The sequence below is a fragment of the Carcharhinus amblyrhynchos genome, chromosome 12 (assembly GCF_965287045.1).
Source record: "Carcharhinus amblyrhynchos chromosome 12, sCarAmb.v2.hapA, whole genome shotgun sequence".
Taxonomy (NCBI): domain Eukaryota; kingdom Metazoa; phylum Chordata; class Chondrichthyes; order Carcharhiniformes; family Carcharhinidae; genus Carcharhinus; species Carcharhinus amblyrhynchos.
The window spans coordinates 77,104,379-77,125,139 of NC_137335.1; the positions used below are offsets into that span (position 1 = coordinate 77,104,379).

At 45.4% G+C, this 20,761-nt stretch overlaps 1 protein-coding gene across 1 annotated transcript in view; it reads left to right on the top strand.

Moving 5' to 3' along the window:
* kif28 (kinesin family member 28) overlaps positions 1-20,761 on the top strand; it is a 56,949-nt gene that overhangs the window by 32,874 nt on the left and 3,314 nt on the right. The window contains exons 13-21 of the mRNA XM_080199845.1: positions 424-547; positions 2,844-3,011; positions 3,946-4,044; positions 5,154-5,261; positions 6,537-6,811; positions 9,148-9,282; positions 10,743-10,909; positions 13,508-13,608; positions 15,140-15,290. Coding sequence (XP_080055971.1) covers positions 424-547; positions 2,844-3,011; positions 3,946-4,044; positions 5,154-5,261; positions 6,537-6,811; positions 9,148-9,282; positions 10,743-10,909; positions 13,508-13,608; positions 15,140-15,290 — 1,328 coding nt within the window. The remainder of the gene's footprint in view (positions 1-423; positions 548-2,843; positions 3,012-3,945; positions 4,045-5,153; positions 5,262-6,536; positions 6,812-9,147; positions 9,283-10,742; positions 10,910-13,507; positions 13,609-15,139; positions 15,291-20,761) is intronic.

The window sequence follows — 20,761 nt, forward strand, 5'->3', positions numbered from 1 at the left end:
ACTGTGAGGGAGCAGTGCTAACCGCTGTGCCACCATGAGGTCTTTTAAGAAGGAAATTCAGTGTATTTCTCATTCGTATCCAGTCAGATTTTTACTAAATTATGAACTTAATAGAGCAAACAAGGGGAAAGGTTTGTTTGTGGAGTCAGTGATTGTGAAAAGCGTGAGTTACTTTATGAGAGTGAATGTCCCAGGGACCATTGCATTTTGTAATAGAAAATTTGCTAAATATTTGAAGCAAAGATGCAAAGCTGTGAGTAAATTGCACAAGCATTGCCCACAATGGGATGTATGGTCTCCTGTATTGTGAAGTTCTATAGTCCTATGGTGGGTTATGCTCTAATATAGTGGAGTATGTATTGTGAGGTCTTTATTGCTTGAATAAATGAGGCTTGAATAAATGAGATTATTTTTCCTCTTCAGTATTGCTGATAAACACGTCACCATCACAAACCGGGACAATAAAGTAACTCTGGAGCCACATGGACAAGCTAAAGTGACTATAAACGGGGTCACTGTCCTTAGTAAAGTTCAACTTAGACATTTGGTAAGTCAGTTGCTCTTAGTTCTTCATGCAGACTGATGCATCGCATTGTGATCTGTCAGCCATAGTATCCCCCGCACCTCCACATCACAGGGTTTTGGGTACAGACATTGAGCATAAAAATCCAGATTAATGTTCCACTTTAGAGAATCCCTACAGTGCAGAAGGAGGCCATTTGGCCCACTGAGTCTGCACCAACTCTCCAACACAGGCTCACTCTCCAGCCCTATCCCCTTAATCCCACCTATTTATCCTACAAATCCCCCTAACCTACAGATTTTGAGACACAAAGGGGCAGTTTAGCATGGCCAATCTACCAAGGCGCACATCTTTGAACTGAGAGAGGAAACCACAGCATCTGGACGTAGACACAGGGAGAATGTACAAATTCCACACAGTCACTCAAAGCCAGGATCGAACCTGGGTCTGTCACTGTGGGGTAGCAGTGCTAATCACTAGTGCTAACCACTGAAGGAGCGCAGCACTGTTGAAAGTGCTGTGTTTTGAATGAGATGTTGAACTGAGACCGCATCTGCCTAACTTGGTGGATATAAAAGTCAGCCACAAGCCAAGAGTGTGATGGAATTCTCTCCAATTGCCTGGATGAGTGCAGCTCCAACAACACTCAAGAAACTCACAACATTCAGGCCAAAGCAGCCCACTTGATTGCTAAGCCATCCATAAACATTCATTCCTTCCAACACCTACGAACAGTGGCAGCCGTGCGTGCCATCTACAAGATGCACTGCAGCAACTCACTAAGATTCTTTAGGCAGAACCTTCCAAATCCATGACCATTACCATCTGGAAGGACAATTACAGCAGATACCTGGGAACATAACCACCCGGATGTTCCCCTTCACTCACCTTCCTGACTTGGAAATGTATCACCGTTCCTTCACAATCACTGGGTCTAAATCCTGGAATTCCCTCCCTAACAGCATGGTGGATGCACCTACACCCCAGGGACTCCAGGAGTACAAGAAGGCAGCTCACCACCACCTTTACTGATAAGGGAGAATGTTACAGCGATACAGAGGGAGGCCACCTTGGTGGGTTTATGCAGTGAGGCCATGTGGGTAGAACTCGAGAACAGGAGTGATGCAACCACACTGTTGGGATTGTACCACAGACCTCCCAACAGCCAGTGTGAAGGAACTGATACATCAGCAAATTATGGGAAGGTGTAAAAACCACAGGGCTGTTGTGAAGGACAATTTTAACTCCTCCAATATAGATTAGGATTCCTTTAGTGGTGGGGCTTGGACAGGGCAGAGTTTGTTCAGTGTGTCCAAGAATGTTTCTTGAGGCAATTTGTAGGCAGTCCATCTTGGGAAGGGGCTATCTTAGACCTGGTTCTGGAAAACGAGCCTGGACAGGGGATTGATGTCTCAGTGTGGGTCATTTTAGGAACAGTGATCACAATTCCATAAATTTCAAGGTACTTGTAGAAAAGATTAGAAGTCCCAGAGTGAAAGCACTAAACTGGAAGAACCATCACTGACCCACTATAGAAGAAAGAATGTGGGTCACCTGAAAATGAAGATGGATTTCCGGAAGCAAGATTGACCTCCTGAAAAAGGAGATGGATCTCCCTGAATGTTCTGAGGCTGGAAGATGGACCCAACCCCTCCAGTCCACCAAATCCGGAATGTCCACTTGCAAATGCTCCTCTCTCCCCCACCCACTGCTGTGGTGTTCCAGGGCCAGGCTTGCAGGTGGTCTCCATCCTGAACTCTGGAGTCAGGCCCAGGCGGGTTCCAACATGTCATGCCAGGTTGTTCCAGATGTGTTTTCCTGTTGTTGCTGTGGAGAATCCAGCTGTAGGTGGTCAGGACTCCACCTGCCTCCCATTAGAAGGATGGAAAGGAGGTTGACGCTGGCCTCCAGCGGGTTTCCATATCCACCATAGTGAGCACCAGCGGAAGATCCTGCTGCAAATTCACACCGGTGGAAAAACCAAACTTTGGGCCTTCCACCACATTCTCCGTTCCACTGGCAGGGATCTCGCACTGACTTCAACAGAACCAGAAGATCCCACTGGCAGGAAGGGGTGGAAAATCCTGGACATTGGGATGAATTTCCCACCCGCCATGGGAATTGGACTGGGCGAGGGAGGGACCATGGAAATTCCTGGTTTCAGGACGAGCAAGTCCAGAAAATCCCACCCATTGTGTCCACAAGGTTCCGAATAGATGATGGGAGTGAATTGTTACGTTTTGCCCAAGGTAATGTTACGTTATCAGAAAACATGGCAGCTCATGAATGACAAGCCTTTGTTTAACTTTGTGTACCTCAGGATCGAGTTATTCTGGGATCCAACAGCACCTACCTTTACGTGGGACTGCCACAGGAGCGGAACGCTGAGGATTTAAGCAAATATGACTATGATTTTTTCCAGTCAGAGCTGGCTGCCGTGGAAGGTTTCGACAGAGATGCTCTTGGTAAGCGGCAGGGGAGGCTGGCGATGTGCTGGTGTTATGGTTATGGTCTCTGACTAGTAATCCAGAGGTCAGGAGTTCAAAACCTGCCGTAGAAAGTTGTAAAACCAACTGCAATCAGTTTGTTAATGACACTCGGGTAAAATGGCTGTCCGATTACCCTGTGTCTGTTAGAGCCTACACGTGACTCCAATCCTGCGGAACATGGTTGTCTCTTAAGATTTTATTTATTAGTCACAAGTAGGCTTACATTCACACTGCAATGAAGTTACTGTGAAAATCCCTAGTTGCCACACTCCGGCACCTCTTCGGGTACCCCGAGGGAGAATTTAGCATATTAGCCAATACATCTAATTTAGCCAATACACCTAACCAGCACATCTTTCGGACTGTGGGAGGAAACCAGAGCACCTGGAGGAAACCCACACAGACACGGGGAGAACAAGCAGATTCCACACAGTGACCCAAGCCAGGAATCGAACCCAGGTCCCTGGCGCTGAGGTAGCAGTGCTAACCACTGTGCTGCCCTTTAGAAGGAGCCTCTCAGTTGCAGAGATTATTGGTAATGAAAATGCATAATAAAGGCAGCCTGATCCCATGAGCAAATCTTTATACAGGTCAACTGTTATGTGATAAACTTTCTAGTTAAAAATAACACAAAGTTTTGGCGCTGTTGTTTTTACACAAATTTCAGGAATCCTCAGTAACTGATTCCTGATCATTTTTCTAATAGACTTAATATAAACCATGAAGGGATTATAACCCTTGACAAATGCTATGGATTACATTAAATCGTATATCTACATTTCCTTCTGCTAACACTGCAGTCATGTTTTAATCAGCTCAAGTGTACCAAATATTGGATTTAAGGCTGGGAAAAGTGATATGTAACTACCGCTTGCACTTTGTGGTCCCACTAACTTTCTCACCATCCCCTGACCAGCTCCTGCAGGGCAAAACGAGAAGGTGAACCCGAGTGTGCTTGCTGTGTTCCTTGATTACATCAGAGTGAAACCTATGGTAGCGGAAGCAAACCAGATCAGCAAAGAGTTAAATAAGGTAATCTCTCCACTTCTCTTCCGAGGGTATCTCACAATCTTCCTCCTCCTGCATCCAGGCTGGCAAACACTGCCATAGAGTGAAAACCTACATTTACATAATGCTACCCACATCCTCAGGGATTCCCAAAATTCTTTACAATTAGAGTAAAGATGAAACATAGAAATGTAGGAGGAGGAATTTTCTGGCCTTGCTTGACCCAAGAATGGAAAATGCCACCCAAGATCAATGGACCTTCCCATTGTCCACCCCTCACCAGCTCCGATTCCCGAGCTATATCTAATTTCTTCAAATCATACAACGTTTTGGCCTCACCTACTTCCTGTAGGAGTGAATGCCACAGATTCACCACTCTGGGTGAAGGCATTTCTCCTCACCTCAGTCCAAAAAGGTTTACCCCGTATCCTCAAACAATTACCCCTAGTTCTGGACTCCTCAGATAACTTTGAAGCCATAATGGATTAATGAATTCAATTAATGATGTTTTTAATGATTGTTGTCCAAGACCAAATACTCTGCTCTTCTTTGAATAGTTGCCACACCATCTTTTCTATCCACCTGTGGGGAAACAATGGCCTCGGCGTATTATTGCTAGACTATTAATCCAGAAACTCAGTTAATGTTCTGGAGACCCAGGTTTGAATCCCACCACAGCAGATGGTGGAATTCAAATTCAATTAAAAAAAATCTGGAATTAAAAGTCTACTGATGAAACCATTGTCAATTATCAGAAAAACCCACCTGGTTCACTAATGTCCTTTAGGGTCTGCTCTACATGTGACTCCAGAGCCACAGCAATGTGCCTCTCAACTGCCCGCTGAAATGGCCAAGCAAGCCACTCAGTTCAAGGACAACTAGGGATGGGTAACAAATGTTGGCCATCCAGCAACATCCATGTCCCATGAATCAATATAAAAAGTGTGTTTGCTATTTTAATCCGAAATCTGAAAAGATATAGCCTCAGGTTAATGTCTAATATGAAAGAGGACATCCCAGATGTGGAGCACTGCAGTGGTGTGACAGTGTGCTCAAGCTGACTGTTAGTTATTGAAAAGTTTGAATGCGTTTTTGTTGATGTTTGAACAACTGTTTCGATTGCTCGATCCCAGGATCTCAAGTTTGAATTGGAAGTGAAGAACCTGGCATTAACAGATTCCAGGGGCCATGACCTGGTAAAGGAGGTGATGGTGAAAGTGACAAATATATTGACTCAGCAGGTACAAAGGAATGTGCTCATACCTGATCTGATTTGATTTGATTTGATTTATTATTGACACATGTTAGGATACAGTGAAAACTCTTGTTTCTTGTGTGCTGTACAGCTGAAACATACCATTCATAGAGTACATAGGGGAGAAGGAGAGGCGAGGGTGCAGAATGTAGCATTAGGCTCATAGCTAGGGTGTAGAGAAAGATCAACTTAATATAAGTTAGGTCCATTCAAAAGTCTGATGGCAGCAGGGAAGAAGCTATTCTTGAGTCTGTTGGCACATGACTTCAGGCTTTTGTATCTTTTCCCAACAAAAGAAGGTGAAACAGAGAATACCCGGAGTGTGTAGGGTCCTTGATTATGCTGTCTGCTTTTCCAATGTTCTTGTGACATGGGTTCAAATCTCATCATGGCAGCTGGAAGAATTTAAAGGTCCATTAATAAACCTGGAATACAAAGCTAGTCTCAGCAATCATGACCAAGAAACTGTCAATTGTTGTAAAGACGTATCTGGCTCACTGATGTCCTTTACGGAGGGAAATCTGCCATCCTTACCTGGTCTGTGACTCCAGAGCCACAGCAATGTGGTTGATTCCTAACTGCTCTCCAAAATGTCCTAGCAAGCCACTCAGTTCAAGGGCAGTTAGGGAGGGGCAATAAATGCTGACCCAGCCAGCGCCGCCCTCATCCACTGAAAGAGTAAAAAAGGAGAAAAGTTGCAATGGATAAGGCAATGTCAAAAAGATTACCCCTGGATTGAATTGTTGGGTTAGTCAACAGGAATAAGGTTTTGCTCTCTTGCAAAGGGCTTAAGTGAGAATGATTGAGCCAGACTTTTGAATGGACCTACCTTACATTAAGTTGATCTTTCTCTACACCCCTAGCTATGAGTGTAATGCTACAGGGTAAATTTTGAACTGAAACTATCGATAGACAGTTGTGTAAATCTATGTTGCGTATGGATCTCCTGGTGAATTAACAAGAGAAACATTGTCAAAAACCTCAGAGCAGATTACCCCCCCAACATCATCAAATGATGAGAGATTTTTAGACTCCCATCTCTTGGAGTAAATGACCACTCATTTAAGCAAGTTCTCACTCCCGACTAAATGTGACCCTATACACACAGTAACTGCTGAGTTTCCCAGGTTTGAACAGAACAGTTTTGTTGCTGAAATAAGTTTAGAGCATGCACGTATATACGTAAATACAATAGATACACAGCATATCCTTGGGCAATGAATTGAAAGGACTGATCCCAGTTTATTCTCCATTGTAACAGGTGTGGATCTGGTCAAGGGCCAAGTTTGTGAACAGAAAGTTCATCATGGAGGACATTTATCAGCGTTTTGTAGATGGGGAGAAGATTTCTGTGGACAGAGAGACTGATCCATTCTGGGACCCTATTGAGGCAGTCCATTTAGGTACTGCATATGTCTGGCTCCAGTCTCTGAACTATTGTATTACACTGGAAGAACATGTGGAATTTCACAATTCCCAGGGTGAGGAGGAGGCCATTTTACAGATGAACCTGGTGCCATGCTCCCCAACTGGACAGTAAGTTCCTAAACGGACACTTGTATTGTTCTTTCAAAAGTATCATTCAAGTCAAAATGCGTACTGATACGTTGCACATCTGCTTTGAGCCTGGGAGGCAGTACCAAAGCGAATGAGATGAAAGCTTATAAGACAGCTAACAATAAAATCACTCGACTACAGTAAATATCTCTCACAGATACATCTCTCAGAGAATTACAGCACAGAAGGAGGCCATTCGGCCCATTGTATCTGTGCTGGCTCTTCCGTATACATTACAATGAATCCTACTCTGTTCTCTCCCCATAGCCCTGGACGGGTACATGAGTAAGGAGGGAATAGAGGGATACGAGCCGGATAAGGGCAGAACGGTTTTTTTTTGTAGTTTGATTAGGACATCATGATCGGCACAGGCTTGGAGGGCTGAAGGGCCTGATCCTGTGCTGCACTTTGTACTTAGTCATAGAGTTCTACAGCACAAAAAGAGGCCATTCAGCCCATCATGTCTGCGACATCTTGTCCACTTTGCTGAAAGCAGTGGTCTGTGCCCCAGCCCCTCCTGGTGGGAAAGTATTCCCTGCTGCAACAATTCCCTGCAGGTAGAGATTATACAGGGTGTTGTGAAATAACTCAGTCACTTCCATAAAAGACTGAGGGACTGGTTTCAAAGTGTTATCCTGATACAACAGGCAAGAATCAATCTTGGGGAATCCACAGCTGATTCTGAATGTTTACAATGAGGTCACATTTTTATACACACTTAGTCACATACACACGATTATCCACTTCTAATCTTGTCCCTTTACCTTCACTTTCCACCCCACAAGGGGAAAATTCAAAGGTTTCTCCTCTGCCATTACTGCCAACTCTAGCATGATGCCACCGTTAAACACCATCCTCTGCCCATCCCCTCACCCCCCACCCCCATATCCATCTCCCCCACACTCACCTCCCCATCCCCACCACACCCCACCACGCCCTCACCCACTGCCCTTGCCCATCCCCCCATAGCTCCCCTGCCCACCCCCCTCCACCCCACATCAGCTTTCCACAGGGACCACTATCTCCATGACACACCAGTCTACCCCTTCATTATGTCCAACTCCCCATCCCCCACCCACAGCACCTTCCCTTGCAATCAGAGAAGGAGCTATACCTGTCCTTTACTGTTCAACACCCCAAGCATTCCTTCCAGGTGAAGTAACATTTCACTTCAATTTAATCTATTATATTCACAGCTCCCAATGCATTCACCCCTACACTGGGGAGACTGAACACAATCTGGGTTGTTTCTTCAGAAGGATGTCTTCAAAATGCAGCTAATGAAAATACAACACAACTTAATCCAACTTAGAAATCAGAGAGAGGGTTTAATAAAGAGACATCATTACTCCAAACTTGGGGCCTCACCCTGCGTCACTCCAAGCTCTCCATAAGTCTACATAGTTCCTCATTTATAATGGATCAGCTGGTCAACTATTACATCACTCTGTAATTGGTTCCATGTTTTACTGGGTTAGCTGACCCTTACATCTTGTTCCCATTGGTCAGATTACATCCAATACAATGTTGTCACTTGTTACATTCTAACGTGTGACAGTTTTGTGGGACACTCAGCCCGCAAGCATGACCCCAATCCTCTTGTCATTTGCCATTTTAACTCAGCACCTTGCTCCTATATCCACCCTTGGCCTGCTGCAATGCTCCAATGACACTTACCATACAAACTGGAGGGGCAGCAACTCATCTTCCGATTAAGCACGTTCCAGCCCTCAGTATTCCTGATGAAGGAGCAGAGCTCTGAAAGCTTGTGTTCCAAATAAACCTGTTGGACTTTAACCTGGTGCTGTGAGACTTCTTACTGTGCCCTCAGAACTCAACATTGAGTTCAACAACTTTAGACAGTGACCTTTCATCTTGATCCTTTTTTTATATCCAAAGCATTTTTGTCCCAGTACAAAACCAATCCCCATCCTCTCCCTATCCCTGCCCCACTGATGTGGAGATGCTGGCGTTGTATTGGGTTAGGCACAGTAAGAAGATACTGACTATCTAGCTGATCTGTGTTGATTTGATATCTCTCCTCCTCTCCTTGCTCCCACCAATCACTGACCTACTCTTCTCCAGCTCCCCCACCCTCTGTTACACAGTATTTAATCCACCGCACTCTTCCCTTTCTTTAACTTTGAAGAAAAGTTGTATGGATGCGAAACATTAACAGTATTTTCTCTCTTCACAGATGCTGTCAGACCTGCTGAGTTCTTCCAGCATTTTCTGCTTTTGTTTTGGTTTGCGAACGCCCCTTTATTCAATTTGTTTTCAAGAGTCCTAAATAAGTTTTCGTTTTTTTTCTCCAGACCCCTGGGAGAAGATGGGATCCTCATTGACCCCACAGAGTTACTGGGCCAGAGGCTGGATTTTCAAGTTCAGATCATTCAATGCTTGGGAATCAAATGGCTGAAACAGAACATCAAGAGAGGAATTCAGATTCGGTGAGAACATCCCTCATTATGGAATGAAACATTATGACTGCTCGGTCAATGGGTACCAGTCAGGCTGATGGACCTCTATGGACCAACCAGAGGAACAGACAAACTGGTACACAACATCGCCACCTTGTCAGATGGTCCCAAAGTTTGGGCGTATCCAACACTTTGTGTCTCCCAAATTCCCCAGTTCTTTTCCTACCAGATCAGTTATCCCTTTTGGATTCACATTCCAGGGAATTCTGTCCCATAAATATTCATGTTAGTGTCCAGTGTTGTACTTGCCATTCTGTGGCACGTGACTGAAGCCACAGACCTGGTTGGTCTTCCCTGCTATGCATTATCCGAGATCACTCTCAGAGGGAATCATTAAAATGTAGGTGAATTCAAAGCTCTATAAGGACTCAACCAAGCAGCAACCAGAGATGGACCCACATGTAGATGGTACTGACAGCACCCCTCAGTTTTGTATCTGGACCAACTGTCCCCTTTATCTTTCCCACCACATCCAGGACACAAGGCTCTCTCCACTCAGTCCTCTATGCCCCTAAATCTACCCTATCCTTCCTGTGTATTCCCCTTCCACTTTTCCATGCTCCCATCCCCATTCCAATTCCCCTCACTCCAGACTTGCCCTCACCAGTTTTGAGCCTTCATAGAATCCCTACACTTCAGAAGGAGGTCATTCAGCCCATCGAGTCTGCGCCGACTGCAATCCCATCCAAGCCCCATCCCCATTACCCCATGCATTTACCCTAGTTCATCCCCCGATGGGAAGGGTCAATTTAGCACGGCCAATCAACCTATCCTGCACATGTTTGGACTGTGGGAAGAAACCAGAGCACCCAGAGGAAACCCACCCCGACACGGGGAGAACGTGCAAACTCCACACAGACAGTGACCCAAGCTGGAAATTGAACCTGGGTCCCTAGCGTTGTGAGGCAGCAGTGCTAACCACTGTGCCACCATGCGAGGAGTTACTCTCCTGTTGTCCTCCTTTGTGCCTTGGAGTTCAGCAAAGAAAACCGCTGACCTCAGACACATCTGGAAACAACTGGGGTACACCATCTTTCAACACGTGTAAACCAGGTGTGAAGATACCTCATGCATCACTGATTCTATCTCAGAAGTAGGACTTTATTAAAGCTAATCATTTGATGTAATAAGTAGTCATGCGCCGCTGGGGTTAACTGAATTGGATGGGATACAAAATTTTGATTTTCCGATGGTGGCCTGCGATGTAGAGATACAATCAGTGGTGTGTTTGTGATGTACCAGGCCTCATGCTGGATTGTGCTGGGTGTTGTATATTTTACACCACAAATGCCCACAGATGTCACCTCTACATCTCAACACTGCTCAGAAATCGAAATTTCGCATCCTTCCTCATTCAGTCAACCCGCCCGTGTCCCATCCCTGCAGGTTCCATGAGATTCCCTCCCTAACTGTGTGCTAATTCCCTCCAGGTACCATGTGTTGAGTCACCCACACCCTTTCCACACTAAACCTGTCTGGAACAATGTAAATGCCAGAGTAGATCAAGTGATGCAGTTCACCGTCAAAAGTGTGTCGCAGGAGCTACTGAGCTACCTACAGAACCACGCTCTGGTCCTGGATCTGTGGGGTCTTCAAGGTAATTAAAGATAAAAAGCCTGCATGTATTTGACATAAGAAAGAGGAAGGACCTTGGGGGGAGTATTACGTGTTGGTTGTGACTGGCTAAGTAATAACTGCTGAGACATGGGCTGGAATTCTACCACCCTGTCTGCCATGGAATCGGAGTGGGTGGGGAGCGGACAGTGAGAAGGTCCATTGACCTCGGGTGGGATTTTACGGCTTTGGGATGAATGAGGCTGTAAAATCCCACCCACAGAGTTGTCTGAACAATAATTAGTTTATTGAAGGAATATTGCTATGCGCAGATAGACACGATTATAGGTATAACACAGTCTAAACCACGAGCTTTCCCCTTCTTGGTCTCTTACATCATCATGTGGGTGGTGCTATTTCTCCAGTCTTACTCATTAACCCTTTCATGGCTGAACACCCTTATAGTACAGAGAGTATAGGAGAGAAGGTGTGCACCAGCTCACAGTATGACACCCCGGGAAAGAGATTTAAGTTTAGAAAACTCTTGTCCATTCAGGATTCTGATTTTAGGTCAAGAGTAATGAATGTAACAGAAATTATTTGCACTATTATAGGATCCACAAGGTATTGTTGTGGGAGGTCAGATCACAAGGAAAGGTTTTGATGAAGCAGATATCCCACTTATTTGCAGTTTGCATTGCAGTATGGGTCACATTCTAGCACTGCTGCCTTTGTATTGAATTATCTGCGAGCGGAGGGCACTAATTGGGATTTTACTTGAGCTGGTAAGAAGGAAAGGCACGGTGGCACAACGGTTAGCACTGCTGTCTCACAGTGCCAGGAATTCGGGTTCAATTCCCGGCCTGGGTCACTGTCTGTGTGGAGTTTGCACATTCATCCCATGTCTGTGTGGGTTTCCTCCGGCTGTTCCAGTTTCCTCCCACAGTCCAAAGATGTGAAAATCAGCTGGATTGGCCATGATAAATTGCTCCTTAGTGTCAGGGGGATTAGCAGGGTAAACATTTGGAGAAAGAGCCAGGGTGGGATTGTTGTGGGTGCAGACTCGATGGGCTGAATGTCTCCTTCTGCACTGTAGGGATTCTATGATCCTATGAAGGAGGCACTTATGAAGATTGTGTTAGAAGGCAATAAGAAGGCTTGTAATGTTTCACCCTGTAAATAAATATAAAGACATAAATGTAAAATTTAAAATAAATTAAAGATGAAAAACATCCACCAAATCTGTCAGGTGACCCACGGGCACTTTGGGAGAGAAAATTTACAGGTCTTAACTGGGTTTGAGTTTTGACAATGCAATTCCAAACGACACAGATGAACAAGACTAGCTAGCATTCTCTTTGCCTGGCCGATCGATTTACTTCACGGAAAGACCTTGGCAGTAGATAGTGGTTTGTTTTCCTTCTACTGCACGTAACACGATTACTGATTATTGGTTGTCAAATAGGAGGCAGAGAGTGGGGGTCAACGGGTGCTATTCGGATTGGCGGTTGGTGACTAGTGGAGTGCCCCAGGGGTCGGTGCTGGGGCCTCAGCTATTTACCATTTATATAGATGATCTGGAGGAGGGAACCGAGTGTAGGGTGTCGAAATTTGCTGATGACACCAAGATTGGGGGAACGGCAAATTGTGCAGAGGGTGTGGAAAGTCTGCAGAAGGATCTAGATAGGCTGGGCGAATGGGCCAGGAAATGGCAAATGGAATTTAATGTTGGCAAGTGCGAGGTGGTCCACTTTGGTAGGAATAATGGTAGGAAGGACTATTACTTACGGGGCGAAAAACTGCAGCAGGCGACGGTACAGAGGGATCTCGGGGTCCTTGTGCATGAGTCGCAAAAACCCAGCTTGCAGGTGCAGCAGGTGGTCAGGAAGGCGAATGGGATGCTGGCCTTCATAGCGAGGGGCATTGAATATAAAAGTAGGGAGGCCTTGCTGCGGCTGTATAGGGCATTGGTGAGGCCGCAGCTGGAGTACTGTGTGCAGTTTTGGGCGCCGCACCTGCGCAAAGATATTTTGGCCTTGGAGGGAGTGCAGAGGAGGTTTACTAGGCTGATACCGGAGTTGAGGGGATTGAGCTATGAGGAGAGGCTGAATAAATGAGGCTTGTACTCGTTAGAGTTTAGAAGAATGAGGGGAGATCTCATTGAGACGTATAAGATGATGAATGGGATGGATAGGATAGAGGTGGAGACACTCTTCCCGCTCAAAAAAGACAGTAGGACTAGGGGGCACAGCCTCAAGATAAAGGGGGGTGCGGTTTAGAACGGAGTTGAGGAGGAACTTCTTCACTCAAAGGGTGGTGAATCTCTGGAATTCTCTGCCCGTTGAAGTGGTGGAGGCTGCCTCGCTAAATATTTTTAAGACTCGGGTTGATGGGTTTTTGATAAGAGAGGGGATTAAGGGTTATGGGGAGAGGGCGGGAAAGTGGAACTGAGCCACGGCAGATCAGCCATGATCTTATTGAATGGTGGGGCAGGCTCGAAGGGCTAGATGGCCTACTCCTGCTCCTATTTCTTATGTTCTTATGTTCTGACCTACTAGGATCAATGTGTTAGTTGACCCCAAATGTGAGTGTGTGTGTGGGGTAATGGTGTTCTGCTTTGTTGCTTTCTCATGCTGTGAAGAGGATTGTGTAGGAATCAGTTCCTCTTTCGGTGACGCTGAACTCACTGATGAAGGCAGCATCATCATTGACTACGTGAAACCACCAGCACCCAGTCGTGTGGTGAGTGTACCATTACCCTGCTTCTCTCAAGTGTATCCCAGTAGATTTATTTTGAGTGCTCTGGTATAGCTGCACAGTAACAGGAGCTGATCACCTAATACATGAAGGGACTGAGTTCATGTCAGCCTCCTAATTGGCATGGTTCCGACTGCTTCCCTGAGGAGGGCTGTGTTCGGAAGAGGGAGGTTAAAGTAGCAAGAGTTGACATCACCTATTTTGAACTGGTCCGTTGGCTTTTGGAGTGGATTGTGCTAAATTTAAGCTGACTCATATATATTTTGCATATATTGCAATTTGCCAATGGCAAAAGGATTGGTGTTTGTGTAGACATTGTGTAAAATTATAAAGAGATATTAAGATAAAGGCACACGCTGGAATTTGAAACAAAAACAGAAAAATGCTGGAAAATCTCAGCAGGTCTGACAGCAGCTGTTGGGAGAGAGAATAGAACCAACATTTCGAGTCAGGGTGACCCTTCATCGGAGCTTTGATACAAAGAGATATTGATGGGTTAAATAATCAAAATGGCTAATGGAAAGTTTCCTTTTATAAATTGAGGGCTAGTATATAAAAGGCGAGGGTTGGGGGTGTGGGGGAAGTTATGCTACATAAGACGTTATCCATCTCTAGAGAACTGTGTACAGTTCTTTGCAGGGATACTTACAAAAGATATATTGGCCTATGAAGGATGCAGCACAGATTCATTTGGATGTTATTAGAGCTCCAAGGGTGTGAATATGAGGGAATATCACATATAATTCTATATAGAAGATTAAGGGAGCGACGCTTGTGGATTTTTCAGATGTTGAGAGGAATTATGAGGATAGAGAGAAAGTGTTTCTGCTGCTGGGGATTCTACGACAAGAGGTTTTCCTTAAAAACCAGATCAAAGTTAGGAAAAGCTAACGTGTTCTGAGAGAGTCTTTCTTGTCTGTGGACTCTGGAGGTGTTGTTCGTGTTCATTACACAGACTGTACACACACTGGTACATACTTACCAGTATTACATCTCAATACATTACAGAGTCAGCCTCCTGGACTTGGTGTTCCAACCTCACTCTTTTGAGAGTCTAACACTGACTGAAGTCAGTGACACATCGTCACCTATATCAAATATTAGCATATTCCATCCGTTAATTTTTTGTACTACAGCACAAAGTGTGGGACACACTCCCAGGAAAAGCATGAGATGGAATGTAGAAGGTCCTAACTTGGAACCAAAGCAGTTACTATTTTAGCTTCTAAACGCCAACTCATGATACAGTTTAGAAATTATTCTTAATGCTTTGTGAAAAATAATAGCCAACAACATTATAATTTGATTAAATTGATCTGTTATCGCCAGACATCCAGAAAAACAAGATGGCTGGAATTTCTACATTTTATTCTCGACAATGCGCCCATTTTGTTAAAACTATGGAAAGAATTGCTGACTGACCAGATTACGTTCGTGATACACAATCTGTACAGGAAACTTAATAAGAACCAACAAACATTCCACTCCACATTTCACAGTCAGACTTTCTGCCCAGTTGCAGGAGACGGGCGATAATCAGCTCTCCGAACTTTACGTCAAGTTATCAAAGTTGGAGCAGGAGATTGAGCTTCTGAGAGATGTCAACAGAACCTTGAGAAGAGATAATGTTACCCTGAAGGACACCTTGAAGAGGATGATGAATGACGGTATGCAGAACGTACAGAATCTGTTGTAGTGCCCACTGCAAATAACCTCACCTGTGCAGCCAACACTCCCCCTCTATTAATATCCCATTTACCACAACGCCCATTTATTCTTTTATGGGATGTGGGTGTCATTAGCAAGGCCAGCATTTATTGCCCCATCCTGAATTGCCCCTGAAATGAATGGTTAGTTTGGTCATTTCAGAGGGCAGATTGCTGCAGGTCTGGAGTCACGTATAGGCCAGACCAGGTAAGGATGGCAGATCCCTGTCCCCTGAGATATTGGAGTTCTGCAACCTTCTCATCCTCTCCACCACCCCACCAGCCCCCAACAACCCCCCCCCCAACACAGTGAATGCCTCCCCCTCCCACCCCCACCATCCCCCAGGAAGAGTGCCACAGCACTGCTCCTTACCACAGGGCTGTGCCTGACCGGGTTGAAGGGCTGTCAGCCAATCTGATTAGCTGGCAGCTCTCATGGGCGGGACTTTCTTGCAAGGGTGGATGGAGGTCCCGCCCACTGCCAATCGATACTCAAGTGAATGTGAAATGGCACCGAGAGTTTAAGGGTCAGCAGTTGTGTGTTAGGTACCAATTCTCACTCACCAATCATTAAAAGAGCAGCATTGCGCCATTCAGCCCTTTGAGTCTGCTTACCCATTCCAGTAAGTAATGCCTAGGAGTGGCATCATGGCACAGTGGTTCGCGCTGCTGCCTCACAGTGCCATGGATCTGGTTCGATTCCTGGCTTGGGTCACTGTCTGTGTTGAGTTTGCACATTCTCCCTGTGTCTGCATGGGTTTCCTCCAGGTGCTCCTCCCACAGTCTGAAAGACATGCTGGTTAGTCGCTGGAATGTGGCAAGTAAGGGAATTTCACAGCAACTTCATTGCAGTGTTCAAATAAACCTACTTGTGACTAATAAGTAGACTTTAACTTAATGACCACCTCATCTCCATTCACCCACCTTTGTTCCAAATCCCCTGATGCTCCTAACTAAACAAAAATACATCATCTTGGTTTTAAAATTTTCACAACTTTTTGGAGCAGTGATTTGCAGATTTGCGAGACTCTCTGTGTGAAAAGCCTGCTGCCAGATTTCACTCCCAATAAACTCTCATTTAAAGATGCTGCCATCTTGGACAGCACTCTCCCAGCAGAGGGAATCGTTTCTGCACAACCGCAGCACTTGATTTGAATTCCTTCACTATCTCAAACATGTACATTGGATCAATCCAGCAGCTTCCAAACTCAAAGCAATACATGCCACCATTGTCTGCGTAATTTAACCCTTTAATCCCTGATATCATTCTGGGACGTCTGCATTTCCGAGGCCAATATTGTCATAATGGTACAAAAACAGAAAATGCTGGGTAAATTCAGCAGGTCTGGCAGCATCTGTGGAAAGAAACAGAGTTAACATTTCGAGTCCATACAGTTGAGCAAGTGTTCATATTCTTATGTATGTTAACAGCAAGTTTTTATTAACTACTTTGTAACTGTATAATTATACAATAAAGGTAAAGGCAAGATGACATCTCTATCTGTTAGTATTAACGTGTCTTTAGCCAATATTGCACTGATGGGAGTTTGCGCATTCTCCCCGTGCTTGCGTGGGTTTTCTCCGGGTGCTCCGGTTTCCTCCCACACCCCAAAGATGTGCTGTTAGGCTGATTGGCAGGAATAAATTGTCCCTAAATCAGTTTCCCTCAATCTGGATGGCCATAAAACTTTAGATAGGGGTCATGAGTAGAGAGGTGGACTGGTGGTGTTGAGATGGTGGCGTGGGCTCGTTGGGCCGAAGGGCCTGTTTCTCGGGCTGATTTTGTTCTTTGTTTTTTTTTGTTCTTTGCTCATAGGTCTGGGTTTATTTCTTTTATTGACTTTAATTCTTATTTTTTATTGACCAGCTCCGGGATTTGCAGTTGAGCCAATGACAACCACGCCCAATCTCAAAGCTCATAGGTCTGGGTAATGTTCTTCTTACATCACTATGTGGGCAGTCCTGTACTCAGTCCCACATTAACCCTATATATGCCACACACTTATACTACACCCGCCCACCCTCCACAAGACTTTATCCTATGGATATAGAGTTACTTTCAGTCTTACGCATTTACTTTATCATTACAGCTTAAATGCTTTCCACATTATTTCTATTACAGTATTAGCATTACCACCATTTTCATTATTCCTCCTCCTCCCCACACCCCACCCACCCCCATATCCCCGACTTAAGTCCTTGAATTAGAGGTTCAGATGATCTGGAGGCCTCATAACCCTTCCATAGAATCTTAGAACCATAGAAACTCTACAGTGTAGTAGGAGGCCATACAGCCCATCGAGTCTGCACCGACTACAATCCCACCTAGGCCTTATCCTCATAATCGCCCGTATTTACTCTGCTAACCCCTTTTACCTGCACATCCTGGGACACTAAGTGGCAATTTAGCACGGCCAATGCACCTAACCACCACATCTTTGGACTGTGGGAGAAAACCGGAGCACCCAGAGGAAACCCACGCAGACGCGAGGAAAATGCGCAAGCTCCACACCGACAGTTGCCTGAGCAGGGAATCGAACCCAGGTCTCTGGAGCTCTGAGATAGCAGTGCTAACCACCGTGCCGTCTGCATCTTGCTCGTTGTTCTACCAGAGGAGTGGCAGACTCTGTTGGTTTTTGTTCTAGTTGTTGGCCTGAAGGTTGGACTGGTATTTGGAAATGCTTTCATCCTTTTCTTCCATTGTTCTATGTTGACCCACGCCTGGTCAGTTTCACTGTTGCATTGATCTGTGCATGGTTCCTGTGACTCTCAGTGGTGACCTATGGGGAAGATGAACACCGATATTCATCTCCTTAGTGCCGTTTTTATTCTCCAGGCAGGCCATCTCGAGCCCTCTGAGGCTATCGAAGAGTGTTCCTATGACGAGAAGAAGGTTTAGTGGTATGCTCCCTTCTGCTTTTTGTTGTTGATGGTGACAGACACTGGTCCAGGTTCCAGTAGCCCTTGTGGTTACATGCTGGCTGGAAGTTGCACTGTCTGCGCAGTGGTTGTTGTGTTGACAAGATGTACCATCGCGATAGTGGGTAATAGAGGCTTCTCAGATTGCTTATCGTTCATCCACTGTCACTGGAGGAGTCGTGGGCAGTAGGTTGGTTTGACATCTGGGGGCTTTCCAGAACCTGGAATGATAATGGACAACCCCACTCCGCCACGGGAGAAGGGGGATTCAAGGTGAAATCCAAATCTGAATAGTCTGTTCTGACAAATGATCATTCTGACTTGAAACATTGGCTCTATTCTCTCTCCACAGATACTGTCAGACCTGCTGAGGTTTTCCTGCATTTTCTGTTATTGTTTCTGAATACTTTCTTGTGTTTGAATACTCAGGACTGTGCTGGTCTGGTTGGTTAATGACAGTCTTTGCCTTGACATCCTGCACCATCTGGCAGAGATAGGGATGACCATTCCTGCTCTGGAGTGCGAAAGGCTGGTTACAGATAAGATGCATCTGTTTGGGGCGGCATGGTGGCACAGTGGTTAGCGCTGCTGCCTCTCAAAGCCAGGAACCTGGGTTTGATTCCTAGCTTGGGTCATTGCCTGTGCAGAGTCTGTACATTCTCCCTGTGTCTGCGTGGGTTTCTTTCGGGTGCTCCAGTCTCCTCCCACAGTTCAAAGATGGGCAGGAAAGTGGGTTGGCCATGCTAAACTGTCCATTAGGGTCAGGGGAACTAGGAGGGTAAATATGTGGGATTATGGGGATAGGCTCTGGGTCAAATTGTTGTCAGAGAGGCTCAGTGGGCCAAATGGCCTCTTTCTGCGCTGTAGATATTCTATGAATCTATTCTATGATTCTAAATTTCTTTCTTTCCTTTCAACCACAGGCCACGTGTTGAGGCTTAGGAGCGATCAGGATTAGTAAAAGGTTCCTGACTGAAGACTTTTGGAGGAGTATTCCAGATTTCAACCATCCTCAGTGGGTGGAAGTGTTTGTTGGTATCACCCCACTGTACTGCCAAGCTCCAGCTTTCAAATTATGCCCTGATAGCAGTTGATGCTTTTGTTAGCTAACACTGCAAAAGCTGCCTCTCAGGCTGTACAGTTGATAGACAGTAGCAAGGGCTGGTAGCAGTCAGGTAGGCAGAAGGGAAATTAGATCAGAGTCTTAGTCTTTGACCCAAGTTTGCACATAAAATGTCGCCAATTGTGCTTAAGTTCCTGTGAAGCCTCATTAATGGCAAAGTTGCGAACAAGAGACATGTGTTTGAGTGGGGTGGCATGATGGGTGGCACAGTAGTTAGCATTGCTGCCTCACAGCGCCAGGGACCTGGGTTCAATCCCAGCCTTGGGCGACGGTCTGTGTGGAGTTTGCACATTCTCCACGTGTCTGTGTGGGTTTCCTCCAGGTGCTCTGGTTTCCTTTCACAGTCCAAAGATGGGCAGGTTAGGTGGATTGGCCATGCTAAATTGCCCTTTGGTGTCTGAAGATGTATAGGTTAGGGGATTAGTGGGATAAATGGGGTTAAGGGGATAGTATGGGAAGTGGGCCTGGCTAAGATGGAGAGTCAGTGTAGACTTTGTGGGCTGAATGGCCCTCTTCTACATTGTAAGCATTCTATGATTCAATGAGTGGGATTCAGTGAGCTCAATTCCAGCCATGTGAGGGCAGCATTGTTTTGGAAGTTAGTCTACAGCAAATATTTCTCACTATAACAGCTCACATTTACTGCTACCAGGGTTACTGGATAATGGTGGGGAGCAGGAAATCTGGTTATAGAGTCATAGAGGTTTACAGCATGGAACCGGGCCCTTCAGCCCAACTTGTTCATGCTATCCCTTTTTTAAGCTAGTCTCAATTGGCCGCATTTGGTCCATATCCCTCCATGCCCATCTTACCCAATATCTAAACACTTTTTAAAAGACAAAATTGTACCCGCCTCTACTACTACCTCTGGCAGCTCGTTCTGACACTCAACATCCTCTGTGTGAAAAATTTGCTTCTCTGGACCCTTTTGTATGTCTGCCCTCTCACCTTAAACCTATGCCCTCTAGTTCTGGACTCCTCTACCTTTGGGAAAAGATATTACAATCCAGCTGGTCTATACACCTCATTATTATATAGACCTCTATAAGATCACCCCTCAGCCTCCTACGCTCCAGAGAAAAAAGTCCCAGCCTAATCAGCCCCTCCTTATAACTCAAACCATCAAGTCCTGCTAGCATCCTAGTAAATCTTTTCTGCACTCTTTCTAGTTTAATAATATCCTTTCTATAATAGGGTGACCAGAACCGTACACAGGTTTTGAAGGCCAATTCAATAAATTCACAAAGATGTCATTAAGGGTAGTAATTGACCCCAACAAATACAGCTGGATCTTGCATTTTAACATCTCAGTCAATCAGAGTTCCTTACTGATGGTTCAGTTCTCTGGAGGTCACCGCTAATAGTGTTCAATTTGCCAGAGTACATCTGC